This window comes from Calonectris borealis, chromosome 2 (genome assembly GCF_964195595.1).
Source record: "Calonectris borealis chromosome 2, bCalBor7.hap1.2, whole genome shotgun sequence".
NCBI lineage: Eukaryota > Metazoa > Chordata > Aves > Procellariiformes > Procellariidae > Calonectris > Calonectris borealis.
The window spans coordinates 105,955,609-105,978,327 of record NC_134313.1 but is presented as its reverse complement, the minus strand read 5'-3'; the positions used below and the strand labels follow the sequence as shown (position 1 = coordinate 105,978,327).

The window sequence follows — 22,719 nt, the reverse complement described above, 5'->3', positions numbered from 1 at the left end:
AAAGAGAAGGCAGCACAAGCACGGATTTTGGCAAATAGCTTTTAATAAATAGATCATGTTGATAATACTGTCACGGGAATGGAAAATACAAAATATGTAATACTCTAAAGCAGAAGACTGCAATCACTGAGGCATTTATGGGCATTTCATTATTGTTCTATAGTTCTGATTTCTAGTAAGGCACGGTTTTAGGAAGAAGGCAGTAAAAAACTAGTGGAATTAAATATGACATACTCTAGCCCAACTTTCCCTTGATAAACCTACTCATATTGCTGAGATAGCAGATCTTACCGAAGAAGAAAGTGTAGATATTTCATAGTTGTACATGGATAACATTTTGAAATGAAACCTGGAAATTTTTTAGTAAAGTTAGAGAAAGTGCAAATGAGAACGTAAGGGACTGACTGAAAGAGACGTAAGACATTTCAGAAGAGGTTAGCTGGAAAGAGAACTGAGGAATTGTGTTTGGAATGGATATTGTTAATAACTTCCATTTCTGACGTAAGCACTAAAGATCACTCTGGGCCAGTTTAATTTGCTGCTAATTCAAGATACCATCAATTGATTAGGATTTTGTATAAAAGGAATTAAACGACCATAAACTTTAGTATATTGTTACTTCATTATTACACTCTTTGGTGTAATTGATAAGATTTGAAACTCAGCAGTGGAAGTGATTGAGAAGGAGAACTATTCTGGATGTGTATTAGTTCCTCATAGGAGGGTTGAGAGCCACTGAAAACTAATGGATAAAAGGTCACAGAGTATTAAATAATCTGTGTGAAGGAGCGTTTAATAAAATGTTGCCCAAAATACACACAAACTCAAATTGTAGTGACATATGCAGTTAAATATATGCATTGTCACCTAAGCCAATGTAAGTTCTCTTTATAGGTTGGGAACTCCGAATTCTTGGGTCTCTTAAATGTAGCAGTTACTACATAATAATATAATATGTAATAGTGTATGTAATATATAATAATATATAATGAAAAAATTCTGGGACTTCCAGTGAAACAAAACAACAAACCCATGTTTGAATAGCCAGTATTTCTGTTTGTAAGCAAAACCTATGTATAAGTACATTTGGTTGGATTTTTTACTTATGAGAATCAATTTGGTGGATATCTTTTCATTGTGAACCTGGATGTTTTCTCCAGCACTGTGTTAATGTGCTTGCAGTCTGATTGCATAGGCACGGAAGTTTAGAAAAGTTTCTGAAAATGAGTGCAACTCCTGCCTTAAGAAAAACTGTCTGTTCTTCAAAGTTAATGTTTTTTATTGTTGTTATATATTTCTAATACCATGGCTTCATAACAGGACTAAGATAAGAAAGTGTAAAGCAAAGCTTTTCAGTTAAGTGAAATAATAACTGAAGTTTGAACAGGGTGGAACCTGCTAATGATGAAGTTGGTTCTTGGCACAGATCAGTTTACTGAACATAGTGCAGGAAAACCTGCAAGATCCCATGTGTAGCCCTCAAATTGGAAAGATTTTTAAGCCATCTGTGTCATACCTCAGTCCTTTTCTGTGAGGGTAGAAAATTGGCAAAAAACATTAAAGTCAATTTTACAATTTCATTCTTTCATTTCATTGTGTTGTAAGCAGGATTTTGGTGCTGTCCTCATTTATTACAGGCATTTTGCTGTGTTGTTTCTAATTATTGATGAAAACATTAATCAGTTACAAGTCCTACTTTGGTTTCTCTTCTTTCCTCTTCAGGAGTGATAGATTTCTGCATTAAAATATAGCTTAATCCTGTAGTAGCCGTTTTAAATTGTGACTGTTTCAGACAACCTTTTCAGTGATTTTTTTTTTCCAGTTTCTCAACATTTTCAGACTGAAATTTTCTTTTCTTTTTTAATGTCATTTCAATATTGGAGAATTTTGGTTTTGGTGGTGGTGGATTCTTTTGGGTTTTAAAGTGGCTATCTTCTTATAAAGCTTTCAGATGAAGACACTTGTAAACTGTGAAATTATCAAGGAATTCATGCCCAACATCCCTCTTATTGGCTCGGTCAAAATCTGTTTAGTAACTAATTATTGTGAAATACAACTTTATATGTGTGGTATCATTGTACAGTATTGCTTTTATGTTGTATCAGTATGCTACATAGTTCAGATACAGTTGAGCAGAAATCTGTGTTAAATGATCCTGTGTGTGAAGATGTGTGTGGAAGTAAAAGCTTTGAAGGAAACATCTGTCTGTCTGTCTGTTTTCTAATACACTGTTCCAAACACTGGGCAGTGAGGATGAAAATTAATATCAAGGAGTTGTGCAATTCATTTTATATTGGTCAAGCTTAACTCTGAATGAAGGAAATATTTGGATAGTAGGGGGAACAAAGCACAACAAAGTAAAATCTTAAAAATGCTGCTTTAAACCTTGATGTTTCATGACTTCTGGTGCTTCAGTTCTCATTTGTTTTCCTGTTGATGTGTTCATATCTGTGTTTGCTCCATGACTTCCATCTAGTCAGGCAAAACCACTCTTAATCATCCATCACTACTGAAACAATTTACATTCTTGTTCCAAGTTTTTAAGAAGCCAGAGTTCAATGAGCAGCTGTGTTCACCTCTGTGTGAAAAGAGGTTCCTGCTCTGGTTTCCTTTTCCACCTGTGTTCCTAACTGGTTCTTGCACTTTTCAGATTCTGTGAGATGATTCAATTTACAAAGGCGTATAGTCTCTATGGAGTTTTTTGTTCACTTTTTATTATTCTATTCTTCCCCCCACCCCGGGTTAATAAATTGAATTGCCTCATGAAGGAATTTGGCAGGTGCCAAGCTAGTGCAAGTTAAGCAGCAGAAATGTGGTTAGAAGCAGAAGGAAGGGGAGCAAGATCTCCTTTTGGTGGCAGTGAGTGTTCAGGGGTAATTCGGTGAGACTCGATGAACTGGATCTGTGTCAACTTCAGAACAAAAGTTTCTCATGTTCTTTTTTGCCTTCTGGGAAGGAAAATTTCTCAGAGTCATCTGTGGACCAGACAAATCATCCTGATAAGCCATCAAGTGGGCGCTTCTGTTCAGAAGTGATAGTTAAGTGCTTCAAGTCTTTTAAATATCTTTTTCCCTCCCCCTGCTTTTCCATAGGCTTATCTTGTTGTTACCATGCAAAGGACAACTTAATGTGCCGTGATGTCTGTGAACAGGTAAGCTTGTTTTAAATTTGGTTTATCCCTCAGAGTTAAAATCATGCCTTTAGACAATGATGTAGCAAGATCAGGGTTATAAGCAAATTATTTTCTGTGTGAATGCTATGTGTGAATCATGAGATGTAATGTTATTGTTATTTAAATGAGAACTTAAAGGTTTTAAACTGTAGTCCTCTTTCCTTTCATAATGGAAAACAGGCTTTGCTGAAGTTGAAGAGAAATAGAGATATAAATCTGAGGTCAGGATTTGGACAAGAAGTGATAAGCATGTTAGGAAATGGGAGGGGTGAAGGTGTTTTCCCCAATTTCTGGATCTTGTGTGTTTCCAAGTTTTTGGAAATGTAAAACAAAGAACAAGATGTTGGTGCTGCTCTTTCTTTCTGCCAGTTCTTGTTTCTTAGCTAAGCATCTGAGATACTTACTATGATATATGGCTTTCTGAATCCAGCAAAAATCTGCTTACTTACTCTGTTCATAAGATAGTAACAAAGAGCTGTTTGTGCTAAATTCAAGTTTGGAAAATATTTTTCGACAACTTATGTTTAGATTTTTACCTTTGGAATAGTATTTTGTACAGTTTTGTGTGTGTGTATTTATATAAATTTAGATACATAAAAATTTTACATCAGTAAAGCATACACACAAATACACAATTTTTATATTAAAATTGTGTCCTTACATCATACCTGCCCCCTTTTCTTGTCTTCATTACCCGCTTTGGGACTATTCAAGCACTAAACCTGGTTATGATTAAGTTTATATTTATCTGTGATTGTAGTAACAAAACTTTTAGTTTAAATTGCACTTCTCCCTCCCTGATATATTTATAGAATGCAACCAAATCCCCTTTCAGCTTTCCTATTGTTAGGCCAAACAAGGAAAAGTCTTACAGTCTCTTTGCATAAGATATTCTCTCAATTCCTATAATTATTCTTGCAGCCCTTCCAGCATAAGTTTATCTCTTTGAATACAGGTAAGCAAAACTGTACATGACATTATAAACAAAAGTATAGCACTCAGTCTTAAAAATTGTGTTAAAACTTATATGTAAGTAAGAGAAAGATACCCATTCCTGTATATAAACAAATTTAATTGGCAGGTTTAATAGCTGCATTGAAAGGGCATTTGGAATAATCTGTCCAATTCTTTCTTCTGTTCCATTGGTTTGAAGTTCCCAGTTTATCATGTGAATTCCTGTTAACTCTTCATGAAAGGCCTTGAACTTTCAACTGTCAAATTTCATCCCATTTCTGTTATACTGGTTCTAATTATTGTGTAGGGTTTTCTGTGGGTTTTGCAAGATATTCTGATTGTGCCTCATCTGGATGATCTCTCTCTACTCAGATAATCAGCATAGTCAGAGTCTTTGTGGTGAGAGGTCTAGAACATGTCTAAAGCAAGACTGGCACCCCTCAAATTGTTCTATAAGGAGCTGTCTTAGTTACCTCATATCAGGCTGGTAGCATCGTTTTCTGAATGACCCTTTGATGTAGGCCAACAAACTGGCTGAAGGGGCCAGTTTTCTACTGATACACATGTTGTGTAGCTTAACCATTTTGTGCAGCACGATTCAAATGCCTTGTCTTTGTTGAATCTATTTTGGAATGTATTATTTGATACTTACCCCCTTGTCTTAAACATAAAATTTGTAGGATGAAGGTTTACATACATGGGAGGTGACTCTGTAAGGGAACAGAGTTGGCTGAATGATTTGCCTTTTCCCATCTTTCCAAACACCTTTTCTGAAATATTTGCCATGCACTTGTTGCCTTGTCTCTGCCACCACACTGTACCATCCTGACATGATAATTTATTTCATAGTAATTAAAAACTGTTTTCCTCCTAGACTTGGTAGTTTGAGTCATAAAACATTGAAGTTGCTTGCCAGGGATGGCAGGGAAAGAGAGCAGCCTTGTGCCCCATATTTCTATTTAACTAATGCTTAAGGAATGCCAGCGACCAGGGTGCACAGACAGGAATTTGGGTGTTAACACAGCCGTTTCTTGTGGAGGGGGCCAGCAGGAGGTGCAGATGTACTGCTTGAGACTGTGTGCACCTGTTAGGTCCAGCAGGACAGCCTCTGGTACTGGCTGGACCAACCAAACATGACATGTTGGAGGTCTTGACCCAGAGGGGACTCTTGAGGAAGAATGTGTCCATCCAAGTCTTGGGCTGCAAGGAAAGGATGGTGTCTCTCCTTGAGTCAAAGGCACTTAAACTGTGGGAGTCATGCTCTGGTCAGCTTCCTGAACTGTCAGATCTAAAGAAGCTGAGGATAGAAGCATTGCCTTAGTGTAAATGGGAGCTAGACGAGCTCTTCGTGGAGAACATGCAAGGGCAATAGCCTGAACTATGCATTGCATGGAAAGAAGGATGGCCAGAGGCTATGCATAGTGGAGACTGAAAGTCTGTGACTCCTGACAGCAGGAAGAAGTTTCTTCGCCTGTCTTTGGATATGCACTTACAGACTAGATTTGGGGCCTTAGAACAGGTGAGGAGGAACAAGCTCCATCAGGAAGCCATCTTGGCCTAATCAACTGGTTGTAAACAGTGCCACCAGGAGAAGGACTCCCTTCTGTAGGGGATGGAGGCACTCATCTGCAGATGAGACTTGCTGTCTAAGGTCATTTGGTTTTTAGCGGCTCAGATCTAGGATGTTCCAGAAATTGCAAGGTTTTTTTGACCCTCAGAGTATTATCCATTGGCTGCTCATCTATATGGACACCAGTGATACTACTGAGGGAGGCCTTGGATGGGTAAAAGGTAACTACAGCCCAGGGGCTAGGGTGAAGGGCACAGGAGACCCGGTGATCCTGCCAGTTAAGGAAAAAGACTTGATTAAGAGTAAGGAATTCGGCTAACTAGTAATTCAGCTACTTTAAGTGAGCCCTTTGAAAAAGAAAACTTGGATTACAGATTTGTTTGTCAACTAACATGATTCAAATATCCAATTATTTTGCATTCTTAGTAAGTATTATTCCAAGCTTAGTTTCAGTATCATCTCCTTTTCATGGTTATTTGATTAAGTCTGTCACATATTGTAGCAAGCAATAAGTGGGCCTGTCTTTCTTTCATCGACATTTTTTTCCTAAGTTTATTTCTGGGAAGTTTCACAATGATAAGGTTCCTGGCAGCCTTCATCTCTGTACCACTTCAGAGATCTCTATCCAAATCCTCCTCCAAGAATAAGAACAGTCCATCCCAGTCCTCAGGAAAACACGTTAATGTTTCAAGAGGCTGGCTTGGCTAAAGAGAGAAGTCTTGAACAAGCTTCAATGCAGAAAGGCAATATAGAGAAGGTAGAAGCAGGGAAAGGTTATAAAAGTGGAATTTAGAAAGTTTGCCCAGGCACGTAAGGTTATATTAGGAAAGACAAAGCTCAGCTGGAGTTGAGACTTGCAGAGGATGTCAAGGGCAACAAGACATGCTATGGCAGTAGTTAAAGGCTGAAGAAGGAAAAATACATGACTGTTGCTGAATGCCGTGTGTGATTTAGTGTCAGCAAACACAAGTAAGGCAGAGGTACTGAATGCCTTCTTTCCTGAGTCTTTGTTAACAAGGTCTCCCAGTCCTCTGTGCATAGAGACGGGATTCAAGGAGGAGTAATACCAGCAATAAGTGATGGTTGAGTAGGAAATTACTGGAGAAAATTTGACCCATACAAGTCCATGGGACTAGATAGACTGCATCTGAAGGTGCCGAGAGCTGGCTGGTGTCACTGCAAGGTTACTCTCTATCATCTTTGAAAGATTGTGAAACTTGGGGGAGGTCTCCAATGGCTGGAGAAGGACAAACAATGTACCCATCTTCAAAAAAAAAAAACCAAACAAACAAAAAACAAAACTCCCGCAGGACGGTTCCCAATCCAGCAAACTACAGACTAACCATCTCTTAAATCCCTGGGAAAATCATGGACAGAGTCCTCTCGGAACACATTTCTGAGCATGCAAGGGGTAAATCATGCCTGACAAACCTGATTGCCTTTGATAATAAGGCTGAATTTCTGGATTAGGGGAAAGGAGCGGATGTCATTTGTGTTGACTTTAGCAAGACTTTCAACACTGCCTCCCTCAATATTTTTGTATCCATTTTAGGATAATATGGGTTTGATGGATGGACAACTAGATGAGTAAAAAAATTGGTTGGATAATCAGGCTCAGAGATAGAGGTTAGTGGGTCCTACTCTGCCTGCAGGCTAATAAGAAGTGGAATACCAAAGGGATCTGTCCTGGGACCTGTCCCGTTTAACATCACCTGGAGGAGGCAACACATTCCACTCTTGTTTAGTTTTCAGGCAGTACCAAGCTGGAAGGAAAATCTTAATGGCAGGACTGTCATCCAGAGGGATCTGGACAGATGGAAGAAATTGGCCAACAGGAACTTTATGAAGGAACTTCAGCAAGGACAAATGCAAAGTCCTGCACCTGGGAAGAAAGAATCACTTGCAACAATACAAGTTGGAGATTGATTCACTAGGGAGCAGATTTGCTGAAAAAGGACCCAGGGGTACTAGTCTACAGACAGCAAGCTGAACGTGAGCCGGCAGTGTGCCCCAACAATAAAGAAGGCATCCTGGGCTATAGTAACAGGAGCATAGCCAGTAGGTCTAGAGAAATGATTCTCACCATTTAGTCAGCGCTTGCTGACCACATCTAGAATACTGTGTCCAGTTTTGTTCCCCCCTGTCACAAGAAAGACGTCAGTTAACTGGAACAAGTTAGCAAAGAGTCATCAAGGTGCTGGAGCACTTGCTCTCTCTGGAGAGGCTGAGGGAAGCTTCCTTTAGCCTGGGGAAGAAGCAGCTCCTCAGAGCAGCCTTCCAATACCTGTAATAAGATTGCTCAGAAGACAGAGTCAGGCTCTTCACAGTGGTAAGTAGCGGGAGGACAAGTGAGAGCAGTCATAAATTTAAACTAGAGAGTTCCAGTCAGTTGTAAGGAGGAGCTTTTCCACCATGAAAACACAGAGGCTATGCATTCTCCATCCCCGAAGGTTTTCACGACCTGACTGGATAAAACCCTGAGCAACATGGTCTGGCCTCATAGTTGGCCCTGCTTTGAGCAGGAGGTTGAAGTAAATGATCTTCTGAGATCCCTTCCAACCTGAATTATTTTATTGTTCTATGACCCCAGAAGATCCCAAATACTACTGCAGTTCTTTTCTTGCTGTCATTTCTGAAACCAGTACTATTGTTCTCTTGTTTTTCTTTCCATGAGTTTATCATGTTGCAAACTTAGAATAGAACTGTAATGTATTTCTCCATCTGAAAGATCTGAAATGCATCCATGTTTCAGTTATTCCTGTAATTTCCAGTTTCATATCCCACATTAATAAGTCTGTTTCCATGCCTTTTATTGCCCAGTTTCTTGTTTTAATTTGTAAGTGTTTTACTTAATTGGACTGCAAAAGGAACAAGAACTAAAAACATGATTAATGTGGGACCAGAAAACAATTTAAAATGTGCTGAGAGCTCAACTTACATTAACTTCCATGAAACTTTAAAAAACAAAAACAAAACAAACAACAAAAACAACATCAAAAAGATTGATGAGGTAAAGGCATCGTGTAATAAACTGTTAAAGTATTGCTACTGTTGTAAGGAAATGAAATGAGCAACACTACAAAATGGGAAAAAAAGATAAATTTACATGATTCAGAATTGTGTATGAAAGTCAATGAGGTAAGGTAAGATTTCTTCCCAAGTATAGCTATGCAAAATAATTTAAGTTGGAAGAGTCATTTTGTCTGACTTCCTGCACAGAGAGGTGCTAGCTTCAAAATTAAATCATGTTGCTCAGGATGTTGTTAGTCAAGTTTTGAATATCCTCAAGGATAGGCTTTCCACAGCCTCTCTGGGGAATCTGTTCCAGCACTTAACTACTCTCATGGTGAAGATTTTTTTTTTTTTACTTTGCATCCAGTCAGAATTTCTCTTGCTGCAACTTGTTACTTTTGCAGCTCATCCTTCCACTGTGCAACTCTGAGAACAGTCTGACTTGACTTTTCTATAATCCATCTTCAGGTACTGGAGGACAGGAATTTAGATTCCCCCCTGCTCCCTCTTAACCTTTCTTCAGTTTGAACAGATTCTTTTACCTTGGCCTGTCTTGGTATGTCATAAAGTCCAGCATCCTTTGTGGCCTTCTACTGGACTCTCTGCAGTTCATCAATAACATTCTTTGCACAGGAGTGGCACAAAACTGAGTTTGGTATTTCAAATGTGGCCTCATCAGTGCTTAATAGAAGAGAATGGTCATCTTCCTTTAACCTGCTGGCAGTGCTGTTGCTAATGAAGTGCAGTATGCTGTTAGCTTTCAGTGCTGCTTCGGTGCACCGGTGACCCACGTTCAACTTGTCATCCACCGGGACCCAACACTCTTTTCTACAAAGCTGCTTTATAGCCAGTGAGCACCCAGCCTGTACTGTTGTGTGGGGTTATTCCATTTCAGCTGCAAGATTCTGTGTTTGCTTTTGTTGAACTGCTTGAGTTTCCTGTCAGCCCATTGCTACAGCCTGTTGAAACGCATCTGAGTGGCAGCTCCACCCTCCAGTATGTTGAGGACAGCTCCCAGTTTAGGCTCATCTGCGTACCTGCTGAGGACTTTTTCTGCCCCATTGTCCGGCTCGCTAGTAAAGCCATTAATAGTATTGGTTTGATTCCTGTATTATACCACTTCTAAGTGGCCAACGCTTAGACATTGAACTGCTGACTGCTAATCTTTGAGCGCTACTGTCCAGGCAGTTTCTCGCCCACCTTGTAGCCCACCCATCCCATCCATGTTTCACCAGTTTGGCTCTAAAGATACAGTGGGAGACGGTGCAAAAACCTTTTTACAGTTAAGGTAGGCAACATACCCTGTTCTCCACTTTTCTACGAAACCAGTTTTTTCATTATGGAAAGCTATCAGGCCAAATTTGCCCTTGGTATGCCTGTGCTGACTGTTCCCAGTCACCTTCTTGTCCTTCATATGCCCTGACATGGCTTCTGTGAGGATTTGTTCCACAGTCTTCCTGTGGGGTTGAGGTTAGGCTGAACAGCCTGTAATTCCCCAGATTATCCTTCTTGCCTTTCTAGTGGATATGATGTTTGTCTTTTTTCAATCATCAGGAACCTCATTCAACCACCATGGTCTTTCAAAAATGGTAGCAAAGCTACCTTGCAATGACAGTGGCTAGCTTCTCAACATCCTCAGTTGGCATCCCATCCAGTCTCATGAACTTCTGGATGTTCAGTTTGCTTAGGTGGTACTTAACTTGATCTTGCTCTGCTGTGGGTAGTATTCATTCCCCTGTTTTGATAGTCTCTTTAACTAATCTAGGTTTTGTTCATCTTTGTTCCATAAAAATTACTTGTTTCACGGTTTTTTGGAAGGAGTTTAGTTGCCTGAGGTCATGTAACATGTAGCAGAAGGTTAATTAAGTAAATAGAGTTGTATAATATTTTGATATGTGGGGCAGAAATCCTCTGTTTTTCACGCTGCCTATTCAATAGAAACTGTTTGATTGAAGTGTTTGAGGAGGAAATTCTCATTCACTTGTAAATATAAAAACTCCTTCTTCATAAAAACATACTTGAAAGACTAGAGATATATAACAGAAAATCTTAATTTTGCATTGTTTACATATTAACTGTTAGCCAAAGTTGTCAAAGGGTAGATAGCAGTGAAACTAAATCTGATTAAATGAACTGAAGAAAGTACTCAATGTGTAGTTACATTCTATATGTTTTAAGGTGTGTTTTGTTTCCAACAGATTTTGTCTTCCAAGAGTGATTCCCGTTTGAAGCACTTGCTGCAGCGAGCACCTGAGTATTGTCCAGAATCAATGGTAAGGCTTGCTAGTTTTTAATTAAAGAAAACAAAACAGCTACTCTTATATTAACAAAGTTTTGCTTGCAAAAATAAGGTTTTAAAATTACTTGTATTTTATTTACTCACTGAGTTTTGAGCTGGTAGAACATGTGTGTATGTCTTCAAGCTTTTCCTTCCTTGTGATGAGGACTAGAAAAATGCTTATAATGAGATTTGATCCTCAAAGTAGGATTTTTTTTTTTTTTTGGTAAAGCCATTATATATTAAACTACTTGCAGTAAGATGGGACTTGACAATTTTGCTAGGTGTCCTGGTTGTGTTAGCTATGAAATGCAATGAAAATCGTGACTTATGTTGTAAAAAATTGTGCTCAGTGATTGTCACTTGGGTGTTGATGGCAGCAACTTAAATTAGATCATGAGTTCCAGCTTGTGTATGGGAAAAGCTGTGAGGTCTTGGTTGGGCTAAGGCAAGGAGACCCTCATAGCTGCTCTGAATGGTTTATGGCCATATCTGACAAACTGAAGTAATGCTTTTATTGAATAAGTAAGATTATGGTTTCCTAAAAGTTCTGTAGTGTATCACTAAAAAAATGAAGAATGTAATCTGCTCCCTGTCTTAGAGATGATATAATTGGGGAAGAGATAAGCACTATCATTCAAATTGTAGACTCTGGAGTCTTACCTCTTGGCAACTTATGTCTCAACACATTTGCTGTCAGAAAGGTCTGCTTTCTTCTTGCAATTTTTGTTACTTCTAAACAGTATCAATACTGTTTCCAGCTAGCCTAAAACATATACTTGGCTCAAATGGGCAATGTGCAGGAGTAGTAAATCTGAGAATAACATTTTATAAGCAACTTTGCAAGAGTGTGTTTACTTACAGATCCTTTCCTCCTGTGTGTCAAAAGTACATTTTTTTCAATGTTTTGTTTCTGTGGATCATCAGCTCTAAGGTCTTGGAAAGTTATAGATCATACATGTATGGTGTGTATGTATGATGGTATGAGTAAAAGCTGTGGCATGAAAACATATCAAAGTGGTGAACAGTATTTGTTTTGATACTGGTTTTCTTTATCTTTTATTCCCTGATAGGAAGAGTAGGATCTATCTGTACAGTAGAGGAGTGCATTTTTAGAAGACAGGATCGGAGAGTATCTGAAAGGGGAAAAGGATCGACACGATGATTTTTTTTAACTCCCAATTACCATCTTTATAAAGTGCAAGTTTACTGTCCAGTGTGTATCTTAAATAAAAGTGTTGTAAGACTCCAGTTGTAGGATGTTAAACATCTAGCATACAGTTTATAGCAACTCCCATAGCTTTTAATTCTTCAGGCTTCTAACACAGCGCATCCACTGTAACTGTGATATGTACTTGTTTCTGACAGTTGAACTAAAATTCTTACCTGAGATGGAATTCTTCCTCTGTTGCCTAAACCTCCTTCTTCCAGGACATTTGTAACTTTTATTGGGTGGGTGACATAGGTACTTGTGGCAGACCGGCGTCTGACCTGAGATTTTTATACTAGCCCCAGTGTAAAGAATCCACCCTAGTCAACTTGGCTAGTAGTCTCGGTAGTAACGGTAATGAGAGATATAGGGACAGCAACTCTTTGGTAAGGTTTTCACCTTTTTTCTGCCAAAAAAAAAGAAATATTTACAGAATCCTTCCACCTAACACCAGCAGCCACTTAGGTCTGCTTAGGACCAGAAGTGCTTTGCAGTCAGGGTGAACCCAACAGATCCCTATTGTAACTTTTCATGTTAGTAAACTTCACTTATACAACTCTTTCCATGTATCTATCTTTCCCTGAAGCTACATTTCTCTGGTCTCTGGAGTACCTTAAAATCTCTTTCTTTTGTTTTGTGCATGGTTGTATGTGTTGTTTGGGGGTTTTTTTAAGCTGGTGGAAAGGAGTTCTAGGGCAATTTGCTTCTCCATAGGTCTTGGTCCTAGAGAAACCTTTTTCTTTGTCTAAACAGTTGCTACTTAGTTCTCTAAACACTGATGGAGAAAGTTGACTAGCTAGCATATTCCAGGTAATCACAGCATGTTCTGGACCTACAAAAACGCTGCTATTGATTCCGTACTCTGTAGATGGCAGAGTCAAAGCAAATGGCACTCAACTTATGTCACATAGCGCTTCTTCAAAAGATGTTTTAGACATAAGAATTCTTCCAATAGGATATTTAAAATCCAGGGTAAAAATGCTGAACATGCTGTTTTGTCTGCTAGAAGCTCTCTTATTCTGTAGACTTACTTTTGATTAATTGCATTTTACTTTTCAGGGAGAAGTGTGGGGTTGTATAAATTCTTCTTTGCCAGGTAAGAAATACTAGTTTACTATTGAATTTTGTTGTGTTTCTATCGTATGCATGTTTTGATGTTGTGTCTACCACCTGCACCTATAGATTTTGTGATAATTTAACTTTCATTATATAAACTGTATTTGATGTCTAGTTTCCTTTAGTCTAAACTGGGTTACTTGTGCTTTTTTTTAACACTTCCTTTCTTTCCCTAGTTAGAAAATGTTTAATATATTTGTGTGATTAAACATGTATGCTTATGTGACACATCCTTTAAAGGTTTTCTATTATTTTTAGTTTCAGTATACCTTAGCCTGATGTATAAAATCATGGATTATTGCAACTTTGCTCTAAATGCAGTATAATTTGGGAAAAAAAATTACGCTAGTGCACACAGCATGGGGAGCAATCAGGAGGAGTTAGAAGTCTATGTGCAGTTACAGGGCTGCGATTTTATTAGGGTCACAGAGACATAGCAGGAGGGCTCCCACAGCAGGAGTGCTGTGATGGACAGGTACAGGAAGGACAGGCCAGGAAGGTGAGGAGAGGGAGTTGCCCTTTATGTGGGAGTGTAACTTGCATGCCTGCAGCTCTACCCGGGAATTGATGATGAGCCAGCTGAGAACAGCACCTGGGCATATGAGTGGCATAGTATGGGCATATCAACATATTAGTGAGCAGTCCAACATGGGTGATGTTGCAGGTGTCAGCTACAGTCTGCCTGATCAGGAAGAAGTAGTAGATGAGGCCTTCTTCATGCAACTGGAAGAAGTCTCATGTTCACAGGCCCTGATGCTCATGGGCAACTATAATCACTCTGGTACCTTTTGAAGAGACAATACAGGAGGGCACAGGCAATCTGCTTGGAAGAATCCCATGGGATACAGGCCTGGAGAGAAGAGGAGTCCAAGAGAGCTGGTTGATTTTCAAGGATTACCTTACCTAAGCTCCAGTTATGCATGATGGGGTTAGAAGAGCCAGGGCCTATTTGGAGTTGATCCTGGTGAGGTATGTGAAGGGCAGCCAGAAAGCTGCCCTATTTCTTTAACTACATTAGCAGCAAAAGGAAGACAGGGAAAATGACAGCCTGCTGCTGAATGGGGCAGGAAACCTGGTGACAAATGACATTAAAAAGGCCATGGCCTTCTTGCCTCAGTCTTTGCTGGTGAGATGAGCCTTCAGGAGTGCCATATGCCTGAGATCAGTGGTAAAGTCCAGAGCAAGGAAGACTTGCACTTGATGGAGGAGGATCAGGTTAGGTAATATTTAAGCAAAGTGAACGCAAGTCTATGCGACCTGATGGATACCCTTATGAGTGCAGAGGAAGTTGGCTAATGTCATTGCAGGGTCACTGTCAATAATCTTTGAAAGGTCATGGCTACTGAGAGAGGATGCTGAGGACTGGAAGAAAGCAAATGTCACTCCTGCCTGTAGGAAGGGCAAGGAGGACTTGGGGAACTGCAGGCTGGTCAGTCTCACCTTAAACCCTGGGAAGGTAATAGAGCAGATCTTCCTGCAAACCATTTCCAAACACATCAAAGACAAGGTGGTGATTGGTTATAGTTATCATGGATTTACGAAGGGGAAATCATGCTTAACCAACCTGATGATCCTCTATGATGAGATGACTGGCTTGTTAGATGACGGGAGAGCAGTGGATGTTGTCTGTCTCAACTTTAGTAAGGCTTTCAGCACTGCTTTGTATAACATCCTTATAGACAAACTGATGAAGTGTGGGCTGGATTAGCGGACAGTGGAGGTGGATTGAAGACTGGCTGAATTGCTGGGCTCAAAGGTTTGTGATCAGTGGCGCAGAGTCCAGCTGGAGGCCAGTATCCCAGGGGTTGATTCTGGGTCTAGTCCTATTTAATATCTTCATTAATGATGGGACAGAGTGCACCCTCAGTGTATTTGCAGATGATACAAAACTGGGAGGAGAGGTTGCTAGACCAGATAGTTGTGCTGTCATTCAGAGGGATGTTGACAAGCTGTAGAAATAGGCAGACAGGAACCTCATGAAGTTCCAAAAAAGGAAATGCAAAGTCCTGCACCTGGTGAAGGCCCCATACTCCACAGCACACAGGAGGCTGACCAGCTGGAAAGCAGCTTTGTAGAAACATACCTGGGGATCCTGGTGGACAGCAAGTGGAACATGATCCAGCAATGTGCCCTTGTAGCAAAGAAGGCCAACAGCACCCAGGCTGCATTAGGGAGAGTGTTGCCAGCAGATCAAGGGAGGTGATCCTTCCCCTCTCTCAGCATTGATGAGACCACATCAGGGATACTGTGTCCAATTCTGGGCATCTCGGTACAAGAAAGATATGAACACACTGGAACAAGTCCAGCAAAGAGCCACTTCAAGATGATTAAGGGACTGGAACATATCTGAGGATAAGCTGAGAGAGCTGGGATTGGTTACTGTTGTCAAGAAGAGAAAGCTGAGGGGGGTGGATCTTATCAGTATGTATAACTATCTGATGGAATTGTGTAAAGAAGATGGAGCCATGCTCTTCTTAGTGGTATCCAGTGGCAGGACAAGAGACAGTGAGCACAGATTGAACAATGGTAACTTCCATTTAAATATAAGAAAAAACTTTTTTACTGTAAGGATGATTGAACAGTGGAAGAGGTTGCTCAGAGAAGTTTTGGAGTCTCCATCTGTGGAGGTATTCAAAACGTTATTGGGCCTGGTCCTGGGCTGTCTGCTCTAGCTGACCTTGCTTTGAGCAGGGAGGTTGGGCTAAATAATCTCCAGAGGTTCCTTCCAACCTCAGTGATTCTGTGGTTTTCTTTATGATTTTTCTGCCCTTTGACTACCCTCAGTACAGAAAGTATTTCATAACAGAGTTTAGAATGGGGCCACAAACTGAGTTTTGGCTGGATCATCATCTCTGATTTTTCATAGTACAGCATCCACAAAGTGTTTTCACACATACACACAACGATGAAACTGTATACAGCCCTCCCAACATTGGCATTATCACAGACAGTTGCAGAATATTGGCTGGATAAACAGATGACTTTGATAGTTATTTTGTTTCTTAACAGCTGATTGACATGCCTGGCATTTTACTTAAGAATGCAGGTGGAAACCTGTTTTGTGTATGGGTTTCAGTGGCATCCTGTCATAACACAACATACATGCTAAATAATTTGGGACTCTGCCTTATAATTTACTGCTTGATATATCCTTTATGTATTTTCATCATAGCTTGTGTTTACTCCTCTTTCATTCCTTCCCCACAGCAACTTGATATTACTGATCTGTGTTAAAATTTTGGAATTGTTTGATTTACCAGTAACTTCATTACAATAGTTACCTTAAAATCTTAATATTCTTACAGCTACCACTTGAGCTACCATTCTTTTTCACATTTGTTTCCACTTCTTTAAACCCATCACGATGGTCTTCTATTAACTTTCTTTTATGGCTCATCCTCACAAAACAACATTGTTAAGACGTGTTTTATTGTCCTTGCCAAGACAGTGTTGTAAGCCTTAAATTCTTAAGACTAAATGTTGTATTCTCTGGAAGTGTAAGTATTCTCTGGAAGAAAATTATTTTTCCATGTTTTCTGAAGACAAGTATCATTAGTTTGTCAATGTTTGTTTATTAAATCCAGTAGGCCTACAGAACAAGTATTATTTTTTGGGACTTGTCTAGGAGATTAAAGTTTCTTTATGACCATGCACACACGATACTGTTCAAGAAACTGCCTACAAAAGACTATTGAGGGACCCCCAGCTTGGGGGGCGGGGAAGAGCAAACCCAACAACCTGTAATTCTAGATGATAACTAAGTTCTGATTTTAAGCTTTATCATTTTCTGTAAGCAGACTGTAGAAGACTTCAAAGAGACAACAAAATTCTGGCTTGGACTTTCTTGCACCCTTCTTGACACACACAACTCTTGAACATGAGAAGCATAGTTGTTTTTCACTTTCTTCTTTTTCCATCTTCGTGTTTGTTTTCCTCCCCAGTTTCCTCGGGATCACGGTGATCCAGCATTTCTCAGATATTTTCAGAATGTAGAATGTTTCTTTAATCACAAATGTATCAGAGATGATATTCTGATTTTTTATGTTTATGCAGCTTTTTACCTCTGTTTTTGACTTCAATACTCTTGTGGAGACTGCAATAAAAGGTTTATAATAAGGAAGAAAAATGTGTGTGTTGTAAGTCATCTCACTAATGTGATGTGGCTTCTGGAAACTTTTTGGAGGAGATGTGCGACAACAGCCCGTGTTACATAACTAGATGATCTTTTATAGTTCAGGGATCTGTATTGTACTTCTATCAGTTAATTTGGTGAATAATCAGAACTGTGAACTCCAGTCAATTAATTGTGCACTGAAGGTGTATTTTCATCTAGAAGCGCATGTATTTTAATTACCTTGACCACAAGGTTTTTATAAGTTGCTATATTTTATAAGTTGCTGTATTAAAATTGCAGTTCAATGTTTTTTGAAGATGTGATATCAGTTTTTTCACTGCAAGCTTGTCTGCTACTCGTAAACATCCTGGGGAGAGGGCCACTTGCCAAGAAGATACTAACTATGGCTGAAACTTATCAGCATTCTTAATTTGGCATGTATTTGTAGCTTGCTTCATTCTTTTAGCACAGTTTAGTTCAAGTAAAAGTATGTCTGAAAACCACAGGCTCTGTGTTGCACAAAATATGGACGCTTGATTATTCAGTGGTGGTGATTCACTGGTGACTATTCAGTGGTGACATGGCCCCTAAAGCTGTACAGCTGTATTTATCATGTATTTCTCCTGGGTATTGCTGGTTATTGCAGCAAAGATTTCTGGAAATCTTGTTTTCATATTGCACATGATATTTCTTTTATGTTTTTTAGATTGCTTATACCTTACAATACCAGTCCTACTAATAAATATTCTACCGAACATTACTGTTTTGATTGAAAGGAGTCTGTGTATAGCTCCACATATGAAAGTTATGCAGAAACAACTGCTACGTTATTTCAGTCCTAAAACAGAATGTAGTGGATAGTTGATTTGGCAATTAACTGTACATGTGTAGTTAAACATGTCCATGACTTCTATGTAGACATGCATTTACTTCTGGAATTAGTTTAAAACAATGCATCGAATTCCAAATTTTTTAACATTGATGACAAATTACTGATGTATGCACAACAGCCATCTCTTTAACACTTTCAAAAAGATGCTCCATGTCTGAAAAACTAATTCCATACCCCAATTATGGAAGCAGAAGGTGAGCTGAATTTGCAGTTGTTTGTGGCCTTCACAGCTGCTTTGAACTAGTTTGAATTGGAAAGGTGAGCCAATACTCTGAATAGATGTAAAGAGGACTTGGACAGTCTCCAAAAAGACCAGTAAATCAGTAGCCTACAGTGCTTCCAGAAGGTCTGGACCGTTCAGATGGTACACGGCCACTTCAAACTGACAGAATGCAGTCTGCAAGCAAAAGCTGGTTTTCACCTTTGCTTCTCTGCTCCCTCCAGCCGCTCTGCAATCCTGCTACCTTGCTTGTGTCGACTATTAAGGTTTTAATTTCAATTTAATAAATGTAATTAATATTTTAATTTTCTGCGAAAATATGTTCTATATAACTAGAGAGAGAGAGAGCTATATAGATATAGCTAAAGATTTTGCTTCTCCTTTATAAATTTACTATTAGTGTGTTTTCTTAATTTGCCCATCAGAATGTCATGAAAGACTGATACTGGTAAGATTTTCTATGCCACCTGTGTTTGTAAAGCCGACAAAGTGTGCTTTAAAAGCAGTTTTGTTCATGATAAATACCTATTGGTGAATGTTTTCCATTGATTGCAATTATTTTAATTACTTTTTTTCCCAGTATTTTCTTAGCATTTGAATTTAAGCTCACTGGTCTCACTCCAAGCACTTTCACTTCCCTTTTTTAAAGCTGGACATTCCATGTGACTTTCCTGAATAGGCATTTCTGCTAGGCTTAAAAGCATTTTTTTAAATTAAGTGGTTGATTCTTTTACTTCGTACTTTTTATTTCTACATATAGGATGTAATTTGTGCATGTCCTAAAATACTGCTTTATTTTTAAAATATTCATAACCAAAATGAGTGGTTCATTTGAGCTAAATAATTCTACCGCCTGCCCTAAGAAAAAAGTGTGTAACAAATTTACCACAGCTGCTGGGCAGCTGCATAGGTTAAACCTTCCCTGTAATTATTTCTGTCTTTTAAGTTATGTGAGAAATAGATACAGGAATGCATTCTTCTTTCATTTGATTTCTGATGTCTTGAAAACATCAGAAAATCTGTATTTGTGAATAGATTAAGAAGATGAAACAACTTATGGCAACAATTTGTTTTTCTGTGCAACTTTATAGTAAGAAATGAGGATAATGGGAATAGTGAAAAAAATGGAAAAAGAGAGACAGGGAGATGGGAAGCTTTTATTGAAGATAATTCTGGCTATGAAACCATGTTATTGGGGGGCATAAACTACAGAGAAAGTGTCATGGTTTAACCTTGGTAGGCAGCTAAGCACCACACAGCCGCTCGCTCACTCTCCCGCCAACGGAATAGAGGGCAGATTCAGAAGGGTAACACTGAGAAAACTCATGCGTTGAGATAAAGACAGTTTAATAATTAAAAAATAGAACGAAAAAAAACAACAAAAAGAAAGAAAGAAAACCCCAAACCCAAGAAAAACAAATTATGCAAAAGAAAACCAACCGATGCCCAGCCAGTCCCCCAGCAATGGCAGCCCCCGCCAACCTCCACCCCCAGTTTTATCGCTGAGCACAATGTCATGTGGTCTGGAATATCCCTTTGGTAGGTTGGGGTCAGCTGTCCCGGCTGTGTCCCCTCCCAACTTCTTGTGCACCCCCAGGCTACTTGCTGGTGGGATGGTGTGAGAAGCAGAAAAGGCCTTGACTCTGTGTAAGCCCTGCTCAGCAGTAACTAAAACATCCCTGTATTATAAACACTGTTTTCATCACAAATCCAAAACATAGCTCCATATCAGCTACTGTGAAGAAATTTAACTCCTTCCCAACCAAAACCAGTACAGGAAGCTTGAAGAAAAAGTAAGAAACATATTCTGCGTTGACAAAATTGGTAGAAAAATATGCTATTGAAACCAACAAGAGGATGTGTCTCTAGGAGATAATGTTGTAATTTTAATGAGGGTTTTTTTCCTGTTGATTTCTGTTGGCTTATATTTCAGATTAGATAAATCAAATTATCAAACTCTGATACTTCCAGTGAACATATGAAATAGTTTGCATAAAACATTTTTAAACTCAGTGTATAGAAGGTACTTCATAATTGCCAAGTTCAGCACTTATTAAGGCACAAACTTGCTCTTTTCTTGCTTAAAGTTGGTTTGGAATGATTTCATAAATTCCAATTAAAATGCAATCTGTAAATAGGCTTCTTGAATGAGAACAGGATTATCAAATTTGAAAAGTAACTGACTCATGGGGAGGGAAAGGAAAATGATGACATAATTTCTCTTTCTACTGTAATATGTACTGTCATCTTATTTTCAAAGGAGTTCTGAAGAAGTCTGACGGGTGGGTTGGTTTAGGTTGCTGTGAGCTAGCTATTGCTGTGGAATGTCGGCAAGCATGTAAACAGGTAAGGCTTTCTAATTGTTTTTCTGTGGTAAATGTCAAATGGTGCTGTGTTGAATTCACTTATGTATTATTGTTTATAAACTTCAGGCTTAATGCATTTTTTTACATCAAAATTAAATTATCACATAAGCTCTTTTTAAAATTGCAAAATATGACTAGATACTTCCAAGGAAGTACTACTGGTGATAAATGCCAGCTATGAAATTCCAAAAACCAAAGCAAAGAATTTATGTTTTTAAAGTGAATTTTCAGTAAAAAAGTACAAGCTCAAGTCTACTGACTTTTTAGTCTTGCTGGTGGCTCACGACCTAGACAGGTACACTCTTCGCTGGGTAAAAAACTGGCTGGACGGCCGGGCCCAGAGAGTTGTGGTCAACGGCGTTAAATCCAGTTGGCGGCCGGTCACGAGCGGTGTTCCCCAGGGCTCAGTACTGGGGCCGGTCCTGTTCAATATCTTCATCAATGATCTGGACGAGGGGATCGAGTGCTCCCTCAGTAAGTTTGCAGACGACACCAAGTTGGGCGGGAGTGTTGATCTGCTCGAGGGTAGGAAGGCTCTGCAGAGGGACCTGGACAGGCTGGATCGATGGGCCGAGGCCAACTGTATGAGGTTTAACAAGGCCAAGTGCCGGGTCCTGCACTTGGGTCACAACAACCCCAGGCAACGCTACAGGCTTGGGGAAGGGTGGCTGGAAAGCTGCCCAATGGAAAAGGACCTGGGGGTGCTGATTGACAGCCGGCTGAACATGAGCCAGCAGTGTGCTCAGGTGGCCAAGAAGGCCAATGGCATCCTGGCCTGGATCAGAAATAGTGTGGCCAGCAGGAGTAAGGAGGTGATCGTGCCCCTGTACTCAGGCACTGGTGAGGCCGCACCTCAAATACTGTGTTCAGTTTTGGGCCCCTCACTACAAGAAGGACATGGAGGTGCTGGAGCGTGTCCAGAGGAGGGCAACGAAGCTGGTGAAGAGTCTGGAGCACAAGTCTTATGAGGAGCGGCTGAGAGAACTGGGACTATTTAGTCTGGAGAAGAGGAGGCTGAGGGGAGACCTCATCGCGCTCTACAACTACCTGAAAGGAGGTTGTAGGGAGGTGGGTGTTGGTCTCTTCTGCCAAGTAACTAGCGATAGGACGAGAGGAATTGGCCTCAAGTTGCGCCAAGGGAGGTTTAGATTGGACATTAGGAGAAATTTCTTTACTGAAAGAGTGATCAGGCCTTGGAACAGGCTGCCCAGGGAAGTGGTTGAGTCACCATCCCTGGAAGTATTTAAAAGACGTGTAGATGAGGCGCTTATGGACATGGTGTAGTGGGCATGGTGGTGTTGGGTTGACGGTTGGACTCGATGATCTTAGAGGTCTTTTCCAACCTTAATGATTCTATGATTCTAGTTTAAACTATTTGACAAGAGATGAGCAGTGAGTACACAAACTGAGTAGTATGGAAAAGAGATGAGGAGTGAGTAAACAAACTGGGTCCTTCTGAAAAGAAGATACATGTATCTGTTCCCAAACGCATTTCTTAGCCAAGTTTTCAAATTTATCCTAATGTTTAAGTGTTTTTGAGATCTGATAAAAACACTTCCTTTATTGCAGTGTCCTATGAAATTCTGTTAATTTAATCTTATGATTGTTACATCATTTCTCATTACTTTCAGAATGAGATACTTTATTGTTTGATTGCAGACTCTGCTGTCTTAGACTCTTGGCTGTATTTTGTACTTTAACTGACTCTGGTTGATACATTTCATATGATTTTCATTTAAACTTAAACATAGATACTTGCCAAACGTTAGGGATAATGGGGAATATTTGGATTTTAATTTTGATTCTTGAAACTTA

The 22,719-nt window shown here is 39.6% G+C and overlaps 1 protein-coding gene across 1 annotated transcript in view; it reads left to right on the top strand.

Annotated features, from left to right (window-relative positions):
• RECK (reversion inducing cysteine rich protein with kazal motifs) overlaps nucleotides 1-22,719 on the top strand; it is a 69,537-nt gene that overhangs the window by 1,059 nt on the left and 45,759 nt on the right. Inside the window, exons 2-5 of the mRNA XM_075142881.1 lie at nucleotides 3,093-3,151; nucleotides 10,907-10,981; nucleotides 13,256-13,292; nucleotides 20,799-20,884. Coding sequence (XP_074998982.1) covers nucleotides 3,093-3,151; nucleotides 10,907-10,981; nucleotides 13,256-13,292; nucleotides 20,799-20,884 — 257 coding nt within the window. The remainder of the gene's footprint in view (nucleotides 1-3,092; nucleotides 3,152-10,906; nucleotides 10,982-13,255; nucleotides 13,293-20,798; nucleotides 20,885-22,719) is intronic.